The 26,192-nt window shown below is 37.7% G+C and overlaps 1 protein-coding gene and 1 long non-coding RNA gene across 6 annotated transcripts in view; one reads left to right on the plus strand and one right to left on the minus strand.

Annotated features, from left to right (window-relative positions):
- Positions 1-1,333: 1,333 nt before the first annotated feature.
- LOC138357274 (uncharacterized) lies at positions 1,334-17,530 on the plus strand. Its single transcript, XR_011224897.1, has 3 exons — positions 1,334-2,344; positions 7,556-7,696; positions 12,333-17,530. It is a non-coding gene; the product is annotated as an uncharacterized lncRNA (long non-coding RNA).
- Positions 17,531-18,206: 676 nt separating this feature from the next.
- The window catches only part of LOC123747165 (stomatin-like protein 1), a 46,193-nt gene continuing 38,207 nt past the window's right edge, over positions 18,207-26,192 (minus strand). For all 5 annotated transcript variants that reach the window (XM_045729200.2, XM_045729201.2, XM_045729199.2 and 2 more), the window contains one exon: positions 18,207-22,707. In XM_045729200.2, the coding sequence (XP_045585156.1) occupies positions 22,481-22,707 (227 nt within the window). In that variant the 3' untranslated portion in view covers positions 18,207-22,480. The remainder of the gene's footprint in view (positions 22,708-26,192) is intronic.

Raw genomic sequence — 26,192 nt, forward strand, 5'->3', positions numbered from 1 at the left:
ACAAAGGTCTCATCTGACCCTGTATCAACCAGTACTTTATTTGTCAGTGCATTTTCTGCATTGTCCGGTAGACTTATTCTAATGAAAGAATGTTTTGAAGATGCCAATCCAAACCCTTTATATATGAAGGGTCTTAGGTTTTTGAAGTAAAGGGATGAATTATTAGAGTGAAATTATTGTATTACGTGGCACTCTGTCATTAGTGGAAACCCAAAAATAAAAGTTGGGATTGGGTCCGGGTCGTAGTAATGGTCCATTTCCGGAGGGTAAATGTCTATTCGTACGGTCAATTCTTTACCCTTTTGTAACTGTAGTTTAACATTTTCCGCTGTATTCACAATGAAATCTTTAGTTTCGCTAAACAGGTTTAATGTAACTGGGTAGCTATCGGACACCATCTCATTTAATCCTAGTTTTGTTGCTTCTCGGTGTTCTATAAAATTCCTTGACGTCCCGCTGTCAACGAACATAGTAGAGGATTTCCCATTAATTTTCACTTGCAGGAGGTTATGGCCTTCCAGAGCAACCTCCTCCATACCCTCTAGTGACGGGGGATCACACATTATAGGCTGATGAAGGAAGTATATTGTCAGCACCTCGCCATTATCGCTGATCTCATAACATGTGTCTTCGTATCTTTGTCTTTTACTGTGGCTATTGTGCTCATCCAGGAGCCTTTTGGATCCGCCTACGACTCTTAACATGCCAGTAGCCATGACTGAAGAGAGTGGAGAGGGACTGGAGCTGAAGCTCGACCCTTCGTCCATATTCTCGTCTTATATTGGGTCTCTGTCTCGGACTCGAACTGTAAAATATATCCTAGATCCTTCATAATATAGTCATGTACATCTTTTAGATTTCTTTCAATGGCGGTTTTGTATTTATAAACAAATATTGTGTGGTAAATACACCAGTAAATACACCAGTAAAGTATATTTTGTATTATAATAAAAAATAAAATTTTTGAGAAGAGCGGGAAAATATTAATAATGTGCGCCGTGTTCGGAGACTGGACCAAGTACGAGAAGGTGCAGCCCCGCTGGACGGGGAACAAGGCATATAAACTGCTTTATGCAGGTGTTGACATATATGGGAACCTTACTAACTTTACTTAGCTCAACCTAACCCAACCCAGCCAAATACAGTCTAACCTAAGCTAATACATCCAGGCATAACAATATACAAAAAGGGTTTTAACCAAGAAAACCTGGTCGTATGATCGTATTTAACCTGGTCGCATAGTATTTAACCTGGTCGTATTCCAGGGAACATAAGATTAAGGATTTGCTCGAAACGCTACGTGTACTGGTGTCTGTACAAGAATGTAAGAACTCTTGTATACATATAGATATATATATATAGATATATATAGTAATAGAAAACGAGCTTGGCGGAATGGTCTGGTGTGGTAAGCGAGCACAACACTGTCAGTCAGCTGAGCGGTCTCTCATGGCTCTCTAAATCAACACAACATCTCTTGGCCCTCTGCAGTTGTTCTATACGTGGACTCGGTTATATCCCTACATCTGATATCATCTCGGCGTCCACGAGTCCATCGTCATACAGACCCGTGGAGAACTGCTGTCATACTCTGGTACTCCGGGTTGGTCTGTCTCCAATGGGTTCCGTCACATGTCGGTATTAATGGCAATGAGGTGGCCGACGCAGCAGCAGGGATGGCACATGCTCTCCATGACTACAAATGTGCCTCTGGACCTTTCCGAAATTCTCCCACAACTCCGGGCGGTTTGCCTCGCGAGTTGGGAGGCAATGATGGAGTCAGCACTCAGGTCCTCCTCTCTGGCGGGTCTCCGGGAAGACTACTCCCCGCGACCATGGACTCGTCATCATTCTCGACTCCTCGACACTGCCATCACTCGTCTCCGGATTGGGCACACCTGCCTGGCTGCACATCTCCATCGTCTATGGCTGGTAGATTCCCCATACTGCCAGTGGTGTCCGACCCAGGAGGATACAATGGAGCACCTTCTTCACTGCTCTCGATTTCATAGCGCTCGCGTCAGACTACAGAGTGCCGTTCGTAGGCTGAATATTCCCCGCCTCACAATTTCCGTTCTTGATGGGGCAGGTGTGAGAGACGAAGACGTCCGTCATGACATCCTTCGCCATACCTTTCACTTCATCCGTCATGTCCGTGGCCTGAAGAGACTAAAATATGTGGCCTGAGGAGATTGTAGGGTCTATGGCCTGAAGAGACTATAGGGACCCCATCCCTCCGCTATTTCCCGGTATCGGGCAACTGGGGCGCATCCGATCCCACAATAGTCGCCGTTCCTAAATCAACAAAACAACAACAACAGTGTCTCTCTCTCTCGCTCTCAAGGTAATGTTTTTATTTATATTTCTTATATACACAAGAAGGTACATTGGGTTTATGAGGTTACATAGCAATGATGTTTTTATATTCTTGTAAAGCCACTAACATGCATAGCGTTTCGGGCAGGTCCTTATCCTAAATGATGATTATGAAGTAGGTAATTTGTAGCAAAATGTTAGCCTCTGATGGAGTTGTTTTGAGATGGCGTTTTTATTTCAGTTGTCTCTCTTGAAATTACTTGCGGCATTTTACTAAATCCATAGTGAGGGGGATAAAATGATGTCTGTAAGTGAAGTCAGAATGAAACGAAATCATTCAGGGCTGTGGTTTATAGTGAAGTTGCGGCTCCATTTATAATTTTCCTATGTTGAAGTTAGTCACTTTTCTGGGGGGAGATTCCCTGGACAATTTTAGATTATATGAAGTTCACTATGGATTTTCCCATATGAAGATATATTTGGTTAGTGTAAGATATTTGGTTAGGGCAAGATATATTTGGTTAGGGCAAGATATATTTGGTTAGGGCAAGATATATTTGGTTAGTGTAAGATATTTGGCTAGGGTAAGATATTTGGTTAGGGCAAGATATTTTTGGTTAGGGCAAGATATATTTGGTTAGGGCAAGATATTTGGCTAGGGCAAGATATTTTTGGTTAGGGCAAGATATTTTTGGTTAGGGCAAGATATATTTGGTTAGGGCAAGATATATTTGGTTAGTGTAAGATATTTGGCTAGGGTAAAATATTTGGTTAGGGCAAGATATATTTGGTTAGGGCAAGATATATTTGGTTAGGGCAAGATATATTTGGTTAGTGTAAGATATTTGGCTAGGGTAAGATATTTGGTTAGGGCAAGATATTTTTGGTTAGGGCAAGATATATTTGGTTAGGGCAAGATATTTGGCTAGGGCAAGATATTTTTGGTTAGGGCAAGATATTTTTGGTTAGGGCAAGATATATTTGGTTAGGGCAAGATATATTTGGTTAGTGTAAGATATTTGGCTAGGGTAAAATATTTGGTTAGGGCAAGATATTTTTGGTTAGGGCAAGATATATTTGGTTAGGGCAAGATATTTGGCTAGGGTAAGATATTTTTGGTTAGGGCAAGATATTTTTGGTTAGGGCAAGATATATTTGGTTAGGGCAAGATATATTTGGTTAGGGCACGATATATTTGGTTAGGGCAAGATATATTTGGTTAGGGCAAGATATATTTGGTTAGGGCAAGATATATTTGGTTAGGGCAAGATATATTTGGTTAAGGCAAGATATATTTGGTTAAGGCAAGATATATTTGGTTAGGGCAAGATATATTTGGTTAGGGCAAGATAATTTTTGGTTAGGTTACGATATTTTTGGTTAGGTCAAGATGTTTTTGGTTAGGGTAAGATGTTTTTGATTAGGGTAAGATGTTTTTGGTTAGGGTATGATATTTGGTTAGGGTATGATATTTGGTTAGGGTATGATATATTTGGTTAGGGCACGATATATTTGGTTAGGGCACGATATATTTGGTTAGGGCACGATATATTTGGTTAGGGCAAGATATATTTGATTAGGGTACCTTAAGATGTATTTGGTTAGGGGTACCTTACCTTACCTTACCTTGAGGTGCTTCCGGGGCTTAGCGTCCCTGGGGCCCGGTCGTCGACCAGGCCTCCTGGTTACTGGACTGATCAACCAGGCTGTTGGATGCGGCTGCTCGCAGCCTGATGTATGAGTTACAGCCTGGTTGATCAGGTATCCTTTGGAGGTGTTTGTCAAGTTCTCTCTTGAACACTGTGAGGGGTCGGCCGGTTATGTCCCTCATGTGTAGCGGAAGCGTGTTGAACAGTCTCGGGCCTCTGATGTTGATAGAGTTCTCTCTCAGAGTACCTGTTGCACTTCTGCTTTTCAACGGGGGTATTCTGCACATCCTGCCATGTCTTCTGGTCTCATGTGATGTTATTTCTGTGTGCTGGTTTGGGACCAGCCCCTCTAATATTTTCCACGTGTAAAGTATTATGTACATCTCCCGCCAGTGCTCAAGGGAGTACAGTTTTAGGCTCTTTAGTCGGTCCCAGTAGTTTAGATGTTTTACCGAGTGGATTCTAGCAGTAAAGAATCTCTGCACGCTCTCCAGGTCAGCAATTTCTCCAGCTTTGAAAGGGGTTGTCATTGTGCAGCAGTACTCCATTCTAGAGAGCACAAGCGTTTTGAAAAGTATCATCATCGGTACAGCATCTCTAGTGTGAAAAGTTCCTGTTATCCAACCTGTAATTTTTCTTGCAGTTGTGACGGCTACTTTATTGTGTTCTTTAAAGGTAAGGTCTTCCGACATGAGTACACCCAGATCCTTTACATTGCTTTTTCGTTCTATGTTATGATTTGCCTGAGTTTTGTACGTGGTTTCCGTTTTTATATTTTAATTTTTTCCGTAGCGCATGAGCTGGAACTTACCTTCGTTAAACACCATATTATTTTCTGTATCCCATAGAAAGACCTGATCTACATCTGATTGGAGGTTTGTCGTGTCCTCTATGTTGCCTACTCTCATGAAGATTTGTCTTTCATTGCATCTAATGCCATATCATAGTGGTCCAGCAACTGCGACAGGCAAGAGCGTCCTGTTCTGAAACCATGTTGTCCAGGGTTATGGAGATGCTGTGATTCCATGTTTTTGGTGATCTTACTTCTTAGAACTCTCTCAAAATTTTTTATGATGTGCGATGTTAGTGCTATCAGTCTGTAATTTTTTGCCTCTGCCTTATTTCCTCCTTTATGGTGTGGTGCTATCTCTGCTGTTTTTAGTATGTCAGGGATAATGCCAGTATCTAGGCTTTGTCTCCACAGAATGTGAAGAGCCTGCGATAGTGGTTTTTTACAGTTCTTGATGAATATGGAGTTCCAAGAATCCGGGCCTGGTGCAGAGTGCATAGGCATACTGTTTATGGCTTCTTCAAAATCCAGTGGGCATAGGGTGACATTTGATATATGATTTGATGTTGGTATCATATCCATGAAAATTCATTAGGGTTATCAATCTTTAGTGCGTTTAGTGGTTCTCTGAAAACAAGAGTCGTACTGCTTCCTCAGTAACTCGCTCATGTCTTTGTTGTCATCGGTGAAAGTTCCATCTCCCTTTTGCAGGGGCTCGATACTAGATGTGGTTTTTTATCTTGATTTTGCATAGGAGAAAAAATATTTTGGATATCTCTCTATTTCACTGATGGCCTTTTGCTCTCTTTGCCTCTCCTGGGTTTTGTATGATTCTTGTTAGCTTGAGTTCAATTGTTTCTATTTCTCTACCTAACCTTCTTCGCCGTTCTTGAGATAGGGTGCGACTCTCAAGTTGTTCTGCGATTCGTTTTCTTCGCCTATAGAGGGAACGACGTTCCCGTTCCAATCTGCATCTCTTTCTCTCTTTTCTTAGGGGGTATGCAGTTTGAACATATTTCTAGTGCTACTGAGCTTATTTTTTCCAGGCACTGGTTCAGGTTTGCATTTTCTAGCTGTTCTTCCCAGTTTATTTCTGTAAAGTCTTGGTTTATTTGCTCCCAGTTTATCTGTTTATTATTGAAGTTGAATTTGCTGAAATCTCGGGTAAGAAGGAAATAGAGATAAGAAGGTAAGATTTGCTGAAATCTCGGAAGAAGGGTAAGATGTATTTGGTTAGGGAAAGATGTATTTGATTAGGGTATGATATTTTTATTAGGATAATAGGATAAGTTAGGTCATTTCAGATTATTTTAGGATGGGTAAAAGTGGTTGGTTGGCCACAGCTCTCAGTCTTGTTGCAAGTCGTTTAACAGCCAGGTACCCAATCACTGCTGGGTGTACAGATGCGTACAGTTAATGACTGGCACCTTCCCAGTCAAGATGCAAACTCAGGCCAAAGCACTCGCAAAGCACCGGGCGAGTGCTTTGCTTTGCTTTGCTTTACAACTATTTAGCACTGGGAAGGGATCAGAATAAGGATTTGGGATGAGATAGAGAGGAATAGTGCCAAACCACTTGGACGGTCGGGGATTGAACGCCTACGACTGCTACTGTGCATTTAAATTACTAACTTACCTGAGAGTCTATACCCCTACATGTCAATGTTTGTGTATACTGGTATGTGAGGATCATACAGAAGATAAGGGCAGCTGAACACCACAAAATACTGAAGAACAACTTTATTAAAGTTGCATAATATGGTTATTGACATTCAATAATAGTAAGACAAAGCAATGAGGATCAAATGGGAGACCAATGATCAGATGAATATTACAGACTGAAGGGTAGCTCTTCACAATTGCAATATGCATGGTAAAGTTACCAAGGTGGTTGTGATGACCAAACCACATGGCCAGAAGATGAGGAGACGATGATATTTCGGTCCGTCCTGGACCATTATTACAATCGACTTGTTAATGGTCCTCTCCTCATCTTCTGGTGGGTAGTTTGGTCATCATATCTTCAGCCACGTTATTGTGATTCATCGTCTGTACATGGTGGTTGTGAGCTTGAAAGTCTGAGCCACAGTATTACTGTTGATTATCCTTAGGCAAAATGATGTGCATGAGCCGGTCGGCCGAGCGGGCAGCACACTGGACTTGTGATCCTGTGGTCCTGGGTTCAATCCCAGGCGCCGGCGAGAAACAATGGGCAGAGTTTCTTTCACCCTATGCCCCTGTTACCTAGCAGTAAAATAGGTACCTGGGTGTTAGTCAGCTGTCACGGGCTGCTTCCTGGGGGTGGAGGACTGGGCCGTGGGGACACTAAAAAGCCCTGAAATCATCTCAAGATAACCTCAAGATGGTATACAGTAGAGTGTATCTCTTGCTATGACATTATGCCACAGTGTAATCTGGTCGCTTGCCGAACAAAATACAACTTTTCAGATCGGTGAGGAGGGGAATCATCAAAGATTGTCACCTGTTTTGTTATTCTGTGAGATTCATTTATAATGTTTGTGGCATGTTTTATATCTTTATATCCGTTTTATAACATTGCATTTTTATATCAAATTGGAACAAAAATTGCTGTACAGTATTTCTGCTTTGTTAGAACACCAAATAATGTTGCTTCATTCTGTAATTGTCCATAAATTTGTTAATCTCACTAGAGATATTCCTGCAGCATCTGGATTGAGAAACAATAGCTAACATAATGATTCATTATCACCCTAACACATTTCCTAGGTCACTCTTTACACAAATATCCGTAACCTGTTAAGAAAGTGGGTTTGTTTCAGCCTCCACACAAAGATTATGGCATCAGGATACTCCCTTGTGAATGGTGAGCAGAGGCGGGGAAGGGGACAGCGATCATATGGAACCATAAATCCAACTGTGGGATTGCTCCTGCAGCAAGTTTGGCAACGGAATTCTTTCAGGTATGCTTCAGTTAATCTGACAAAAATAAAGTTTAAGGGTTATCGACAATAATAAATTGTCTTTTAAGCCTAAAATATTGGTTCATAAAAGTAATGTGATTTTATCTTTTTAAAATTCAATTGGGTTAAAAAATGTACAGTGATACCTCGGGTTACGAGCGCCTCTGGTTGCGAGTTTTTCGGGTTATGAGCAGGATTTGCTTGGAAAATTTGTATCGGGATACGAGGGTTGCCTCAGGATACGAGTTTGTTGATACGCGTACGGGCCGACTTGGCACGTGGTGGCACGGCAATCGCCGCTCAGTTTACCAGTGCCTCGCGCCCAGTGACTATCCCGTCTGAATTCTTCACAAGGATTTAATGTTTATTTTTGGAGTTTTTGCTATTTGAGCATAAAATTTGTTATAATATACATCGCAATGGATCCCAAGAAAGCCAGTGGTCAGGTTCAAGGCAAGAAATCGCATGTGAGGATGACAATAGAGGAAAAGCAAGAGATCATTCGGAAGCATGAAGATGGTGCACGTGTTGTTGAACTTTGTAGGCAGTACAACAAATCCACGTCAACGATATGCACTATACTTGCCAAGAAAAAGGACATTATGAGTGCTAAAGTGGCAAGAGGAGTATCAACAATCGCGAAACAAAGACCACAAATACTTGAGGAAGTGGAAAAGTTGTTATTAATTTGGATACACAACAAGGAGTTAGCAGGTGATAGTGTTTCAGAGGCCATCATTGTGAGAAAGCCAGGGTATTGCACGAAGACCTTGTAAAGAAAACCCTTGGAATGAGTGATGCAGATACGAAAGACTTTAAGGCAAGCAGGGGATGGTTTGAGAAATTTAAAAAAAGAAGTGGTATTCATAGTGTTGTAAGGCATGGGGAGGCTGCCAGCTCAGACAAACCAGCGGCTGAAAGATTTATTGAAGAATTTAAAGAGTTTGCAGAGGCTGAGGGATATCTACCACAACAGGTGTTAAATTGTGATGAAACAGGACTCTTCTGGAAAAGATTGCCTAAGAAGACATATATTACCAAGGAGGAAAAATCATTGCCCCGACACAAGCCTATGAAAGATAGGTTTACGCTTGTGCCGTGTTCAAATGCGAGTGGCGATTTGAAAATTAAACCCTTTCTAGTGTATCATTCTGAAAATCCAAGGGTTTTCAAACAGTATAAAGTGCAGAAAAACCAAATGTGTGTGATGTGGAGGGCTAATAATAAGGCATGGGTGACTAGGATTTTTTTTTCAGAGTGGGTGAATGAAGTGGTGTGCCTTGCCACAGAAAAATATCTGCAGGAGAAACATTTGCCACTCAAGCCCCTGCTTCTCCTCGACAATGCTCCTGCTCATCCTCCAGGCTTGGAAGATGAATTGTTGCACAGATACAGTAATTTTCTCACAGTAAAGTTCCTTACTCCTAACACCACTCCTCTAATTCAGCCTATGGACCAGAAAATCATAGCAAATTTTATGAAACTTTATGAAAGGGCACTTTTCCAGAAATGTTTTGAAGTGACTGAAGCCACAAACCTCACCCTCAAAGAGTTCTGAAACACCATTTTAACATTTGTAATTCTTTAAAACTCGTTGACAAAGCCTGGCAAGAAGTGACTCAAAGAACCCTGATCTCTGGCTGGAGAAAATTGTGGCCTGAATGTATACCAGAACTAGACTTTGAGGGGGTTTGAGCCTGTAAATGATGCACCTATTGTTGAGGAAATTGTTACTCTGGGCTGGCAAATGGGCTTGGAATTGGATGGTGATGATGTGGAGGAGTTGGTGGAAGAAGACAACGAAGAACTGACCACCGAAGTATTCCAAGCCCTTCAAAAGAAACAGCAAGAAGACCCCACTGAGTATGTTTCTCCAATGAAGGAGGATGAGACAGTAGCGAATGTCCCTTCCAGAACCATTATGTAGTGGTGTCAGATGTGAGAAGAGATGCAAACTTTTATTGAAAAGTCTCACACAGAGAAAGCTGTAGTTGTTGCATTAATCTTTTCAATGACAATGTGATGCCTCACTACAGAGACATCTTGCGAAGAAGGGAAAAACAATCGTCCATGGACAGATTTGTTGTGAGAACATCGAGCAGTGAGCCACAACCAGGACCGAGTGATATGCAGGCAAAACGTGCCAGAGAATGCACCCCAGAGAGGTCCTCACTGCCTGATGTTATAATGGAAGGGGACTCCCCTTCCAAACAGTAACACCTCTCCTCCTCCCCATTCCTCACCATCTTCCATACGCCAACAGCAGTCGTCAGCAATGGCAAGTAATAACATGAACATAGTTTGTAGTGTAGATTTTGATGAATTAGGTATAAAATTTAGTTTGAAGTGAGGTTTTTGGGTAGTCAGGAACAGATTAATTCATTTCCCATTATTTCTTATGGGGAAATTAGCTGCGGGTTACAAGCTGTCTCCAGGAACGGGTTAAACTCTTAAACCGAGGTACCCCTGTAGTGTACTACTGAATATCTTTTCTGGGGAGGAACCCTTTGTGGCTCTGTGAAGCTAGTATTCACCGAGATGAATAATACTTTTATACTTGGTAATACTTTTACCAAGTACTAGGTCACATCAGCCATGGTGTTCTGTTGGCCTGCTGGGGACCAGCGCCAGAACCTGGCCTTCTCACAGAGAAGTGGTGACATTTATTTTCACCTCCTCACACCTGACTCCTGGTTGCCTCTGGAAGGGCAACCAGAGAGTCAGCGAGTCAAAACAAATCACTGATGGATTCAAGGGAGACTGAAACCTCAAAACCCATCTGAAGAACTCTTCCAACTATGTAAACAAAAACAAATACAGTAGAACCTCGAGTGATGACCGCCTCAAATGGCGAGCAATTTGGGTATTTGAGCTCCCCAATCGCCGACAATTCGTGTCGTTAGGCGAGCTCTCATTTGAATAACATCAACACCACGTGGTGGGGTTGCGCTGCTTCTCGCACATTCTCGGACGCCTCTGATGATGCAAATAAATTGTTTTTTTTTTTTTGTTTTTTTTAAATGCTAATGATGCTGGGATATAAAGGGGTGACTGCTGTGATGTTGCAAAGCATTGACTTTTTTGTAGAAAAAAAGAAATTAAAAATTTTGAAAAACAGAACAAATGTCAAAATGGTTCATTCGGTGTTCGGCAGGCAGGCTGCTCCATGTTTTTTTTAAATAAAAATAAATGAAAATTTTTGAAAAATAACAAATGCCGAAAAAGTTTGTTCGGTGTTTGGCAGGTAAGCTGCTGCAGGTTTTAAAAAAAAAAAAAAAAAAAAAAAAGTTGAACAATTTGAAATTTGAAAACGGACAAATGCCATAAGGATTCGTTCAGTGTTTGTCAGGTAGGCTGCTCTATTATTGAAACATAAATGAAAAATACAAACCAAATGCAACACATTTGAAACAAAGAAAGATTGTCATAATGGAGCAGCCTACCCAACAAACACTGAACAAACCTTTATGGCATTTGTCCATTTTTCAAATTGTTTCAACTTTTTTTTTTTTCATTTTTTTTTTAATAAACACAGAGCAGCCAACCTGCCAAACACCGAACGAACCGTTTGTTCGTGAGAAAAAAAAGGAAAAAAATATTGAACAAATTTGAAAAAGAAAAATGTTATAAAGGTTTGTTCAGTGTATGTAGAGTAGGCTGCTCCATTATTTAAAACATCGAATATCATATTGATGTTTGTCGGTGGTAGAACAGATTACTTTGATTTCCGTTATTGTCAATGGGGAACTTCGTTTTGAATGACGTCAGTTTCACATGACGACCACGGCGCTGGAACGGATTAAATTCGTTATTCGAAGTTCCACTGTAATTGACTTATTTTGGAACGAATGCGAGGCTGTTCATCCCACCTCCACTCGTTTGAATGGGGGGGGGGGGGGAAGTAGCTGACTGTTTACCTGGGAGTGAGTTCTTAGTTCTATAGCTGATGTAGTGCATACTGGGTCACCTCTCTTCCATGCTGGCTCTGGTGTTCTGCCTGTTCACCTAGTGGTGTGGTGTTTTCATTGGTGGAGTCTCCTGTACACTACAGGGTAGCATGAAGCTAGTGTTAAGAGTGCTTGGAGCTGCATCTGCTCAAGGTTACCTTTCCTGGGTTATCCTCGCCATAGATCTTTATCTTCACTCTTCTTCAGGGAAATCTTCAGTGAGCCACAAAGGGCTCGCCCAGAAAACCAGCAGTGAATGTAATGAAACGGCAACTTCTGGGCGAGCCCCAGTGGCTCGCTGTTCCCTGTCCTTCCAGGTTGTCAGGTGGATCCCTTCATCTGCTCAAGAACTGGGAGCTCAGCCCCCGGAAAATGGTGAAATACCTCCTTCTACATCCCAAAATGAGTGGGGGAGGCGAGGAGAAAGACCTTGTGTTAGTTCCGAGAGAATTCCATGGTTTACATACAGTAGTTGGGGTAATTCTTTCGGTGGGTTTTGAGGTTTTGGTCTCTCTTTGAATCCAGCAGTGGTTGTTTTGACTCGCTGACCTTCTGGTTGCCTTTCCCAGTGAGGTGGCAAAAGTAAATGTACTATTTCATATAAGCCTACATGTTGTAAACAAAAAATGTCATTCAGTAATATTTATAACTTGCTCTTCGTGTTACTGATTTTTTATTCCATTTTTCAGTTATGTGAAAAAATTACAACAAACCTTTACACAATCAACAATGCAACAAGCACCCTGGATTGGTCATTAAAATAAGTAGGAACAACTTCAGACAGTCAGCAACTAAGAGATAGAATGTAGGTTAATAATGCCTTGAACCGTCTATAATATGACTACTGTATAGATTTTTTTGTAGTGTGTGTGTACTCACCTAGTTGTGTTTGCGGGGGTTGAGCTCTGGCTCTTTGGTCCCGCCTCTCAACCGTCAATCAACAGGTGTACAGATTCCTGAGCCTGTTGGGCTCTATCATATCTACACTTGAAACTGTGTATGGAGTCAGCCTCCACCACATCACTTCCTAATGCATTCCATTTGTCAACCACTCTGACACTAAAAAAGTTCTTTCTAATATCTCTGTGGCTCATTTGGGCACTCAGTTTCCACCTGTGTCCCCTTGTGCGTGTTCCCCTTGTGTTAAATAGACTGTCTTTATCTACCCTATCAATTCCCTTCAGAATCTTGAATCTGGTGATCATGTCCCCCTAACTCTTCTGTCTTCCAGCGAAGTGAGGTTTAATTCCCGTAGTCTCTCCTCGTAGCTCATACCTCTCAGCTCGGGTACTAGTCTAGTGTGTACTAGGTACTGTGTGTGTGTGTGTTAGGGAAAAATTTAGAGAAGTAAGTTTTGGAAGGAAAATGACTGGTGGAATGTAAGCCCAGGTTAGGAAGAATCATTTTAGAGGGAAACGTTCTCACACTGTAACCATGGACTGCACATGTGCAGAACTAGCTCACTACACTAGCAGGAGTTTCAAATGTTTTTCTCTTTCAACCCAACAGTTTCAACTGTGTATTATCTGTTATCTGCACTATTACTCACATTCTTTCCAAAAGGGACCCCTTCCTTACAACCTGAAAATCTTAACAGGCTTCCTGTCTGTGCAGTGAAAACCATATATAATATTGTACAGAACAAATATTTATAACATTATTCTATAATATAAGGTAAAAAAGTACTGTACAACAAAATGCAAAACTGTACAACTGTGGCACCTTGCTCGAATGGAATAATTGGGACTAAACTCACTCTCAGTTCACAAAGTGTGTTCAAATTTTTCATCAGTTCTTCTGTATTTTGCTTACTAGAAATGATAAAGATAAAACACACTATTATGCATATTTATATGCAGTATATACATTTTAAATATACTGGAAGGTAAAATGTTGAGAAATTAAAAAAAATTACCACTAAAGAGAACTTAAAGAAATATAAATTCACTTGGATCGTAAAGTTCATTTTTCTCATAATGCTGGAGACCTGATTTCTGACCACTGTTTCAAAATATTTAATTATGGTGTGACATTAGTGCAACCTGTCTAGAATTTTTAGTCAATGCCCGCCAAACACACACCGAAACTACGACGTTGGTACAACGTTCGAACAAGTTTTAACACTTCCTAACCAGTTATAACAACCAATATAGCAAGTTGTAACAACGTTCTAATACGTCATAAACACGTTAAGCCAAAATGTAACAACTTTATTACAAGTTGTAACAAGCGGAAAATAGAGACAGTTTCGGTTTGTGTTTCCAGGGTGGTTTCCTACCTCCCTTGTGTAGTGGTACTATATGTGCTGGTGTTTTCCCTGTATCCAAGCTTGTTCTCTACATTATAGCAAGTGATCTTGCTACTGGCACTTGACATTTCTTCATAAATATGGAATTCCGAGAGTCAAGACCTGGAGCTGAGTGCATGGGCTTGTTGTCAATTTCTCTTTCAAAGTCTCCTGTACATTTGTTTGTATTAATTATATTGTCAGTTTTGGATATATCTCATAAAGAAGCTGTCCATATCTTCAACTTTTGACTTGTTTATTGGTGTCCTAAGCATTGCCTCGTACTGTTCTTTTAGAATTTCCCTAATTTCATTGTCATTCCCTGTGTATGAACCATATTTAAAAGTTATTCCGAAATTGAAAAGCATATCATGGTCTTGCACAATGCTCTTTATGTGGTCCTCTGATAGTTAACTATACCACTTTGTAATTGCCTATTTGTAGTTACAGGATGACAGCTATTCTTGGCATGTCCCATCTTCCCAGCACCCTTTGTCATATAACGCTTTGAAACTACTGACGGTTTTGCCCTCCACCACCATCTCACTTAACTTGTTCCAGCCGACTACCACTCTGTTTGCAAAAGAAACATTCTAATATTTTTTCAGCACCTTTGTTTCCTTAGCTTGAATCTGTGTCCTCTTGTTCTTGAAGTTGCTGGTTTCAGGAATTCCTCTGTGTCAATTTGGTCGATTCCTTTTATTATTTGTAAGTGGTGATCATATCGTCCCTTTTTCTTTTATTTTCTAGCTTAGGCATATTTAACGCCTCTAGCCTCTCCTCGTAACTCGTTTTTCAGTTCTGGAAGCCATTTTGTAGTATGCCTTTGCACCTTTTCCAGTTAATTAACACTTTTGTGCTCTGCGGGGTCGAGCCTCTCACTATCTAAGGTGGGTCTGGGCATTTCTGCGCACTCCCCGGGAGTTCGTGGTAATTCTGAAAAGTGTATACTCTTTTCAACTTTGTCACCTCAATTCTTGTCCTAGGATTTTTAATTTGGTATCATTGTGTTCGCAATAGAATTCTCTACAGGACTAAATGCATATAAAGCCCAAAAGACCTGCGAGAAAGTGAGAGCGAGTTACCCAGGAGATTAATTAGATTAAGGACCTGCCCAAAACGCTGCACGTACTAGTGGCTTTACAAGAATGTAATTACTATGCTATGTATCCTCACAATCCCAATGTACCTTCTTGTATATTAAATAAATAAATAAATAGTGTTTGTTTCGGTTTTGGATCAGACAAAACTCCAAATTTTTTCTGGCATTTAAGTCAGTGGTCATTTGATTGATTGGTTTAAAGTAAAGAATTTGGCCAATAGTCACTTTATTGATAGAAACATAGTAGAATCGTGCCTAATATAAGTATAATACTCTGTTTTAAATATTAGTCCAGGTTGATATAAAATGAATCTCTTTGTGCTTGCAAAGATTGCTTCAAAGTTTACGGGAGTAGAGTAAATTATTGTTGTTATAGTCCTCCTTACTGTAGGGTGGTTGTGTGATAGCCGGATTGGATTTAAATAATTTTTTGTTTCACATTCTTTCAGTTCAATTTCAGTTTTCTCATTCACTTAGTTTAATTATTAATTATGTTAAATGTTCTACACACAATCATCTGTATATTTAGACCTATAATTGTAAATTTACTTTATAAATAATATCAGGATAAAAGGTATTTTGTTACATTAGCATTGATCGCTAAATTTTCCTGTGGGTCTCAAGGGTCACAATGTGTTTGTGTCAGGAAGATAATTATGGATTGAATTTAGAAGTTAGTGATTTGTTATAAATACATGGTTCATGTTTTAGCAATTGGTTTTTGTACTTAAGATTGCATTTTAATTTATAGTACCAAGTATTTGTTTTTAATTGTTAGTATTTTTAGGAAATGATAATAAACTACATATAATTATTTTTAAACTAGGAGAAAATTAAATTGTATTCAAAGGTTTAATAGGAAAATATTAAATACACATTAAAGTTTCGAGTTCCAGATAATAATTGGAAAATGAAAGGAGCATAATTTCCTTTTCTTAATGCTTTTTCATATTAACAATGATTTAAGTTTCTACAGTATTTGTTATATATATTTTGTCACTTGCAATAAAGCAACATTAAATATTGATAAAAGATTGAAGGTTTAAGTACAGAGTCAAGTATTCAAGCAAACTTAATGTGTAAATTTTCTAAGTAGACTCGCAACGATCAGCATATAATTCTGTTTTAAAATCATAGTGTAAAAATATTTAGATAATTTTCATAAACATTTCAAAAGCTGTCATAATAGGTAAATTAAGTATCTGAAAAATATACACAATGGTAGAATAAAAAAAAAAGCAAAGGTTGCACATAAGAATAGTACAGGAAGGTAATTACGAATAAAAACATACTCAAACCTTCACATACTATTTGTGATTTTTTGCACTTTTCTCATATAAAATTAATTACTGCATATCCATAGTACGAAGTACTGAATTTTAGAAGTAACATTACCTTTTCTGGTGTTTCTCATGGCCATCAATAAACTTCAAGTGTCTTGTAAGGCGATTAGTCCCCTTGATCAACAATTTTAAAATAGTCATCAATAATATAACCTCTCCCACTCTACCAATAACTGTTGGAGTGCCACAGGGCAGCATCTTGGGACCTCTCCTATTTCTTATATACATCAATGATCTGCCTAATGTCTCTAACATTTTGAAACCTATATTGTTTGCTGATGATACTACTCTCATCTACTTTAACCCCAACCCACATACACTAAATAATGTTGGTAATAATGAACTAAAACAAGTCCACTTATAGATGTCAACCAACAAACTAACACTTAACATAGAAAAGACCTACTACATCCTATTTGAAAGCAAATCTACAAATGCTATTCAGCTTCAGATAGACAATGTAAACATTAGCAATAAAAATGATGGAAAGTTTCTTGGCCTATTCCTAGACAAGAGACTCAACTTCAGCACCCACATACAACACATAACTAAGAAAGTCTCTAAAACAGTCGGTATACTCTCCAAAATCAGATATTATGTACCTAACTCTGCTCTCATCTCTATATATTATGCACTAATCTATATCTATCTTAATTATGGTATCTGTGCATGGGGTTCAACCACTGCAAACCACCTCAAGTCCATCATCACCCAGCAAAAATCTGCTATCAGAATAATAACATTCTGCTTTCAGACAACACTCGGCCCCCTTGTTGAACTCCCTAAACATGCTAAACATAATTTCTCTCCACAAATTCTCTTGTGTCAACTACATTTACAAACCCCTCTTCTTAAATGCAAATCCTGCTCTGAAACTCTCCCTGGACAGATGTAATAGGATCCATTATCACCACACCAGAAATAAATATCTCTTTGATATCCCCAGAGTCAAACTTAATCTATGTAAACACTCTATGCAAATAAAGGGACCCAGTCTATGGAACTCGCTCCCTAGTGAATTGAAAAGCTGTCCAACTTTTGCGTCATTCAAAAACATAACTAAAAAGTACCTAATTCCATCTTCATAGTTTTTTACCTTGTTGCTTTAAAATTGCACTGTATCTATTGCTACCCAATCTCCCAATCTTTATGTACCCAATCTCCCAATCTTTATGTACCCAATCCAAACATCTTTACCATTGTGATCATTGCTGTCTTCTTATATGTGCTATCAATCTGCTGTATGGTGTCTATTAATCTTGTTTAAATTACCAATCAAGCTGTCAATGTAATCAATCAGAGCTTTAATATACCAATGTGCTTTAATAATATACTTACTAATCTCTCTCATCTCATTTTTTTTTCCTGCAATGTATCTGTTATCATTTTATTAATTCTGCTAGAATTTACCTACTTGAAATTATCTGTTAGATTAAGGACTTGCCCGAAACACTGCGCGTACTAGTGGCTTTACAAGATTGTAAATACTATGCTATGTATTCTAACAAACCCAATGTACCTTCTTGTATATAAATAAAAAAATAAACATTAAACTTTAGACATCTTAGAAAGCAATCTGAACCCCTTAATCAAAATATAATGAACATTTCCAGCAGTAAACTTTTATCATCTTCAGTTATCAGAATACTACAAAATAGACAATAAGAAAGTGGCACTATAGATACTGTATGAACGAACTTTCAATAAAAATATCTCACGGCAATTTAAGTCATGCAAGATGCGTTAAAAATCATTCTCACATTAAATAACATGACTACATTACTCCATGCTAATGTTACATTCTTTACAATAGGATAATCAAAGAGGGTGATACAATAATAATAAACAATTTTATATAAAGATTGTCTCAAGAATCTCTTCTTGCATGTCAAGAATTAACATGATTTTAAGTCGAAAATAAAAACATTTAAAATGGCAACATTCTCCACTAGTACACTCTCCTTGCTCTCAATAAGGTCTGTTTACACGGGCAACAGTACTGTAAACAAGGAATGACAGTAGGGGCCCTGCCCGAAACGCTGCGCGTACTAGTGGCTTTACAAGACTGTAATTACCATATTATGTATCCTCACATTCCCAATGTACCTTCTTGTATATGCATAAATAAATAAATAAATAAGTAAGTTTGCAAAAATGTAACCTAAATATTTTGGTGTCAAAATCAGGATATTGAGTGTCAAAGACTCGTATAAACATTGATAAAAAAATAAGAATACCTTATTCAGTTCTGCACTTCTTATGAAAATACCTTTAAACTAAATTTCAAGGTACTGTATTGTACCTTGAAATTATTTCAACAAAGTGGGAAAACAAGTTTTTTATTAAGAATGTCACCATGCAGAAAATATGCTGTATAAAACATTATAATTTTCAAATTACTTTCACCAAAATGTATAATTAGTTTAGACAAACATTCTCATCTGAATATAGCACAGAACTTTAATAATAAAACATTTGTCATTGTAGAATCAAGAAAAAAGCAGCCTTTCTAGCAAAATGACTATGAATTTAAACAAAATTATAGTAGATCTTTTTGGTATACATAATATGTGACCAATAATACTGACCTCCAGATTGCATCACAAGCCCAATATACAGTACTGTTAACACAGTGCGTGAGAAACAAGCGGAAAATGCTGCCTTATACATATTAAATGGGTGATAGAACTAAGTTGGGTAATACAATAAAAGATACACAGTACGAGAAAAACTACTTCAAAATCTATAATCAGATTTAGTGCGCCAAGGAATTGAATTTTCAATAAAAAAAATGAAGACTGACAATTTACTATTACTAACAGATGCTATTCAAGTTTAAATACATTGGCTATTTACTAGTAAGGTAAGGAGTAAAAGAGAATTTAAACTGATACTGCGGAACAGCAAATGCTAATAATATGAAGTAAAATGAATGACAGCTTCAGACACGATGACAAAATGAATGACTGATACTTCAGTCTTCACATCCAAAATGTGAATTTAGTAGAAGTCTTCATAATATTATACTGGATCTTAATTAAAACTAATAGTGAATGTGGATTTACCTATCATTGCAAAATATAATACATTATATCGTTCACAATCTTCTGCTATAAATGGGATGACTTTAAAAAACATTTGTTGAGCACGAGTAAATCTATTATAAAATACTAACAAGACAAGAAACAATCACATTAAGTATTCATAGATAATAATGCCCAAAGGCGGTGATTAGAAATGTACTCAGAAAATCAAAAATTATTGACACCTAAACAAATTACTGTGATGAAATTCTCTTAATACGTTAGATTGAAATGTTTAATGTTTTTTAATGAATTTGTTATCGGTTTAAAATGGCTTTCTGTTCTTTTACTAGTTATCCTTGTAAATCATATTTCATTGCAGCCACATATTAATGAAAAAAAGATGCTCATCCATATGAATTATTGAATTTATGAGGAATTTCAAAAGTTGAAACAACATTTATTCTGTTAATATAATATCATATGGTGATAATTTATCCTAATTAAACAAAAAATGTTTTTCACTATGTTGTTTCATAGATTTATACATTAAAAGAAAATAAATTTAATAACAAGTATGAAGGCTTTTTCTTCAATGAGCAGCTAGAAAAATAATCAAAAAGCATTTGGTCAAATTGTTTGATCAGCATCAAATTATGTTACTGTGAATAATTAGTTCATTTTCTATACATACTCGTTACAAACCTTGCCCACCTTAGGAGCAACTGCTCTTCATGCAGAAAAAAAAAAAAATAAAAAAAAAATGCTTCAAAATCATCAGTTCACATTAAAATGGATTATAAGCAGTTATAATATTGTAACCGTAATGCTTTGTTAAACTTTTAAAGTAATCATGACTATTGCTATAGAAACGGTGCTACTGAAGAGGCAAGTCTGATGAGAGTCGGGCGAGCATGTCCCATGTAAAGTACAAGTGTCGTGTCGTGGTACAGTTGACTAGAGCGTGTCTGGGAACATCCAGTGCATAGGTTCGTATCCTCATCAAGGCCCTTGTCGATTTGTTCAAGCATGTCATTACTACAAGGCAGGTATGAGTGACTACATTGTCCAGGTATTTCCTACCTCTGTTGACCAGACGACACACTAGAAGGTGAAGGGACGACAACGTTTCAGTCCGTCCTGGACCATTCTCAAGTCGATTGTGAATGTCGATTTCCTATCTCTTTTGAGCTTAAGTGGGACCTACTTTTCGCACGTTTTGTCAGATTTCCTCTGCCATTAGCAATTTTTGAAGAGAATATTCGACATGTAACAAAAATATTTTGAAGATTATAAACTTTATAAAAAAAACAAATACAATCTGTAGAGACAACTCTATACAGTATGTAACAAATACAAGACGAACAAAAATAAATAAAATAACCTACCAGCAGGATATGCTCAACATAATATGATAAATAAAGGGCTTCCAGTGAAAGGCTGTCAAATCATAGTGTCCATAAAAATATACACTTTAAAAAGATAACATTAACACAACACATTAACACTATAATATAACATTTATGTTTAATGCAGAATCTAAACATATCTAGCTTTAAACATTTTTTACTATCTACATCTGTATAAATCTTTTTATCAACTTGTATATTTGTGCGGGAATTGATCATAAATATTTTTTTTCACTGTGAAAATATTCTCATCTAAATATTTGCTTTTTTATACTCGACACCATAATTTTATGCAATAATTTCCAGTGAAATATTATAGATCGCCTCTGATGGTATAAAACTATTCACAAACCATCAGCCTTCAGTTGATTGAAAGTGAGCTCAGATTGATAAAGATTAAGCCACCCAAAAGGTGGCACGGGCATGAATAGCCCGTAAGTGGTGGCCCTTTTGAGCCATTGCCAGTATCAATAGATGATACTGGAGATCTGTGGAGGTGCGACTGCACCCTGCGTGACGGGAGATGCCTCCCGTGCAGTGAGCTCAGTTGTGTACTTTTAGTTATATCTTTTTGTTTCATGTTTCAATTTGAAAAATGTACTGTAATATTATCTACAAATGTAATTAAGACTTTATTTAAAGCTAGCTCATAGCTCTCACAACTAGCAACAATTAGTAAAAGTATATATATATGAATATAAGAAAACTGAGACAGCATATACTAATTCACATAGAATAGTTTTAAGAAGCATTCGCTGTTCAAAGTTGTAGTCAAGAAGCGAGTCATGGATGAGACGAATGACTTACTTACTTACTTAATTGCATCAAATTGGAAGCAGTTCATTCAGTCTCCTCTAAACAATTATCTTCTAGCAAAATTGTGTATTTGCTTCATCTCATATAATCTCACAATCCCCTCAAACATGTACTCCTTAACCACTAGTCTGTAAAACACCCATATTGATAAACTCATTAGTAAATATAATTTTTGTTTTCTCTGAAAACCCTAATAAGAATTTCTGCAAACTTTAATATGATACATTACAAAAATCTCTTATTCTATAAAAATAATTTAACACTCTTATTGCTTACTATGGAATGCCAGTGTCATTTCAAAACAGTCGTAGCTGAAATTATGTGTATGCTTTTGCATAAGCTTCCAAATTTTAAATAGTAATTTGAATCATGAATAAATGGCACTTTTGCCCTTCTAGTTGCTTCAGCCATTTAACTAAATCATAAATGTAACAACACTGTCTTTAAGTTAATATTTATGAAAAATAAATTTTAAAATACTACTGTATATTAAAAATGTAGGCTACATTAGATAAAAAATAAAATATTTTCAATTGACAGAAAAATAAACAGTACTGTATTAAGTTACAGAAAGCCATGCAGTACTTTTGGGGGATTTATAGGCAATTGATATTTAAAGTTAGAGTAAATAAAGCAGATATCCAGCCTCTTTCATTAATTTGCGCATAGCTACTAGAAACCTATGTTGGCGTCCCGTCGTTTAAAGGAAGTAAAAGCTAATAAGTCTCATTGTGCATTTTTTTATTATAAATGATTCATGCAAGAGGTATTTTCCAAGGTAACATTAACAATGCATTTCTTACTCTTTTAAAGCTTTCTTTGTTTTATCTAGTAGAAATTTTGAGAAAATGCATATATTACACAATGAAAATATCATCTTTGTCTTTATCCTTATTACCCTGGCGGAGGGACTCGAGCCCCATAAGCATCTGCACATTGCCTTGGACCGTCAGATGGCCTGAGAGATAAGCCTGCAGTGGGGCAAGAGTCCCTTCAAAAATGGCCATCAAATCACTCTTGGCAATGGTCACTGCAACGTCTGGGGTAACCTTTGGCAAGTCTCCTTCTACCACTTGTCGCACCCCTGCGGGGGGAAAAAATGTAATCCATTATTTTTCTTAAGATTCGGCAGCCTACTAGATCATACACCAAGTTAATAGATTTTGGTTTGTTTCCCCCTCTAAGAATTTATTTGTTCATATCTGTAAATCAGTGTTCCCTCCCGCACCTCCACACTAGGGAGACTTACACCTTCCAACTTAGTGGCTGTAACAAATATTCTTCGGGTAAGTAAGTTACCCGAAGCATAGTCATTTTTGGGTAACTATCTGAACTTGGTCTAGCATGTTACGGAGCTCTTTAAGTCTTTATGTAATTCTTTTCGTTAATCTTTATATGAAAATTATATGCTCTATACTAATCACTATAACTATTGCTTTACTTATCACTCTACCCATTATTCTGCCTATTGCTTTTATCCTATTGCTATAACCACTCTACATCTACCCATTGATCTTCCTATTGCTTTACTCATCACTATTCCCTCCCCCCCCCCCTGTGCATCAAGGTTGTAAATATTCATTACAAGTCTACCATTACCTGTAGTTACTTTTCTAGATTTGTAAACCTTTGAAGAGGTTTAATTCTTCATCCTAATTCACTTCACCCTTCATGACATTTTGACCTCGTCTACCTTTCCATATATTCAATACAGTTGTTGTTAAATATTCATCTGTGCCTATTTATACCATGTGAACGTGTGTGTTCACCTGAATTTTAACGATGAATTTTAGATTTGTGTTTCCTTCCTTATTAATAGTCTAACCACTTGGGCTGGACGGTAGAGCAACGGTCCCGCTTCATGCAGGTCGGCGTTCAATCCCCGACCGTCCAAGTGGTTGGGCACCATTCCTTCTCCCCCCGTCCCATCTCAAATCCTTATCCTGACCCCCCTTCCAAGTGCTATATAGTCGTAATGGCTTGGCGCTTTCCCTTGATAATTCCTTCCTTCCTTCCATATTAATATTTCCTTCCCCATAAACAAGGGTTGAAGACATCTTCAACCGCACAATGTTGTCTAGGCGTCCATAATAACATCCATACATTATCCATCATCAATCTCTTTACATCCAACATAGAGTATCCAAGTTTTTTGAAAATTAAATTTGAACTACCCATTTCAATAGTATTTGGTTTAGCATGTTATGGAGCTCTCTAAGTCTTTATGTAATTTTTTTAGTTAACCTTTATATGAAAATTATATGCTCTATACCAATCACTATACCATCACACTTTGCCAGCTTATCCTGTACAGAAAAAACATAAAATAGATCTTGCCAGCTTTTATCTGTAATGCCATATTACACGGTAACCTCTAAAATATGGGTCACATCTTTTTAAAATTGTTCTGGATTTCCAAATACAGGGGTACCTCAGTTTAAGAGTTTAATCTGTTCCTGGAGACGGCTCGTATTCCAAAAACTCGTAGGGTACTGTACTGTGTGTGTGTTATAACTATATTTATTTGTATATAAACTGGGCAATAATTTCCTTAATCACCATATGATAACCTCATTATCCAGAAAATCAATGTATGAAGATAGCTCCACTTTAAAGGTTAATTAAATTTGTTATAATAAATTTAGTTTCATATTATGAAGTATTAATCAAGTTGAAAATACAGTATAGAATCTTGTATGATGATTTAGCATTGTATAAGCTAATGTCAAAGATATGGCAGACAAGATCCTTAAATTTCCAGACAAAAATTCTAGGTTTATAAAGATGTAGGACTTTCTGGGTGACCTTGTCGTTAATCTTGATGATTCATTCTACTAAACACCACGGCCAATTACCAAAATACACACAATAGTACCATCTACTGGCACACATTTTGCAAAGGCGATACAAGCAAACCTATTAAATTACCAAAGAAAACATTAAAACATTAACATCCATCCTACAAATTCTCAACATGCATATGTAACAGGCACTGGCTAGCATGTCATGTCCATAACTTGCAAACAACTTATTACACAAATGCTATATTTATATCGTAATGTAGTTATTTTAGTGCACAGTATCTCGGTTTCAAGTCGGCTAAACACTATACGGAACATGTAAACGTTCACAGAAAAATAAGCCCGCAGCAGGTGGCTTCACTATACGGGACACGTACACGTTCACAATAAACAAACCCGTAGCAGGTATCTTGCCCCCGTGTCAAATCACAGAACTAGTTCTCACATGCTATTTGTCACATGCAGACACCATGGTAGATGCTCCATATTTTTACATGCACTATGATTTTGTACCTCCTTGCCATTTGAAAGTCTATCTGAATTAAGGCAGCACAATTGAGATGAATACAGTACCATTTTGGTGACACTGGCATTAAGAATAAAACAAGGAATTCTATGAAAAGGTAGGAGGTCTAGAAGTCTACCTTCTACTGCAGCTTTCAGCATGGCTGCATATTGCCAATGCAGCTATTCAGCATGGCTGCATATTGTCAATGCAGCTATTCAGCATGGCTGCATATTGTCAATGCAGCTATTCAACATGGTTGCATATTGTCAATGCAGCTATTCAACATGGCTCCATATTGCCAATGCAGCTATTCAACATAGCTGCATATTGCCAGATCAGCTTTTCAAAATGCCTGTATATTGCTTAATATGTTACAAAACGACACAAGGTCTCTATTATAGCCACCTACCATAAACAAAGTTAGTGATGACTGGTGAGATTCTCAACAATTAAACTACTATACAAATTGGAGGTAATTTGTGCTGATATTTTCTTCTTGTGAGGGGGGGGAAAGGAGAAGATGTTGGAGGTCCAAGGATTCATTTGTATTTTTCTTGTAGGCTATTAACACTGAGTTCAGAGTTGGCAAGACCACAGCAGATCCAGACACATATCCTTGTGAACAAATGTAAACACGTGCACAATTGTAACCTATGAACAAGTGTAGCCCAGTGCATAATCTGGGACAAACTGCAGTTATATCAAAAGGATATCAAAACTGTTTCTTTGTAGGTGTTGCTTGGCACGACTCGTCCTCTTTATGGAACAGTTTTTTCATAAATGAACAGTGATTCTCCAACTGATACAACATGTGCCTCTTGTCTTACTAGTTACATAACCAACAACATAACACTAATAGCATTTTACACATGGATGCTGAGAACATTAGAATTAGATGGTTGCTAATGGGGCCACTGAAGTAAACATGTTTGTCAAAGTGTCCCACATGGGACATCATAGCAAACTTATTAAAACTGGCCCAGATATTTAGATACTTATAAGCTCAAGTTCTGATAAATGGATTACATAAAATAAATGAAAAACCAATTTTTAACGTACAGAAATACCTCTTTTTTCTGGAATCTCTCAGAGTTACCTGGGTGTAGTTTTCCATAGCCTCTAATGAATGACAAGCACCTACTGGAGACCAGGACTGTAATCTGGCCCCATTACTAGAGACATAAGGGAGTGGGGGATATAAGATCACTGCACTGTCAGAGGAAAAGTCACTAGAGTGGTAGAATACTCCAAAATAAGTGG

The sequence above is a fragment of the Procambarus clarkii genome, chromosome 77 (genome assembly GCF_040958095.1).
Source record: "Procambarus clarkii isolate CNS0578487 chromosome 77, FALCON_Pclarkii_2.0, whole genome shotgun sequence".
In the NCBI taxonomy this organism is placed as follows: domain Eukaryota; kingdom Metazoa; phylum Arthropoda; class Malacostraca; order Decapoda; family Cambaridae; genus Procambarus; species Procambarus clarkii.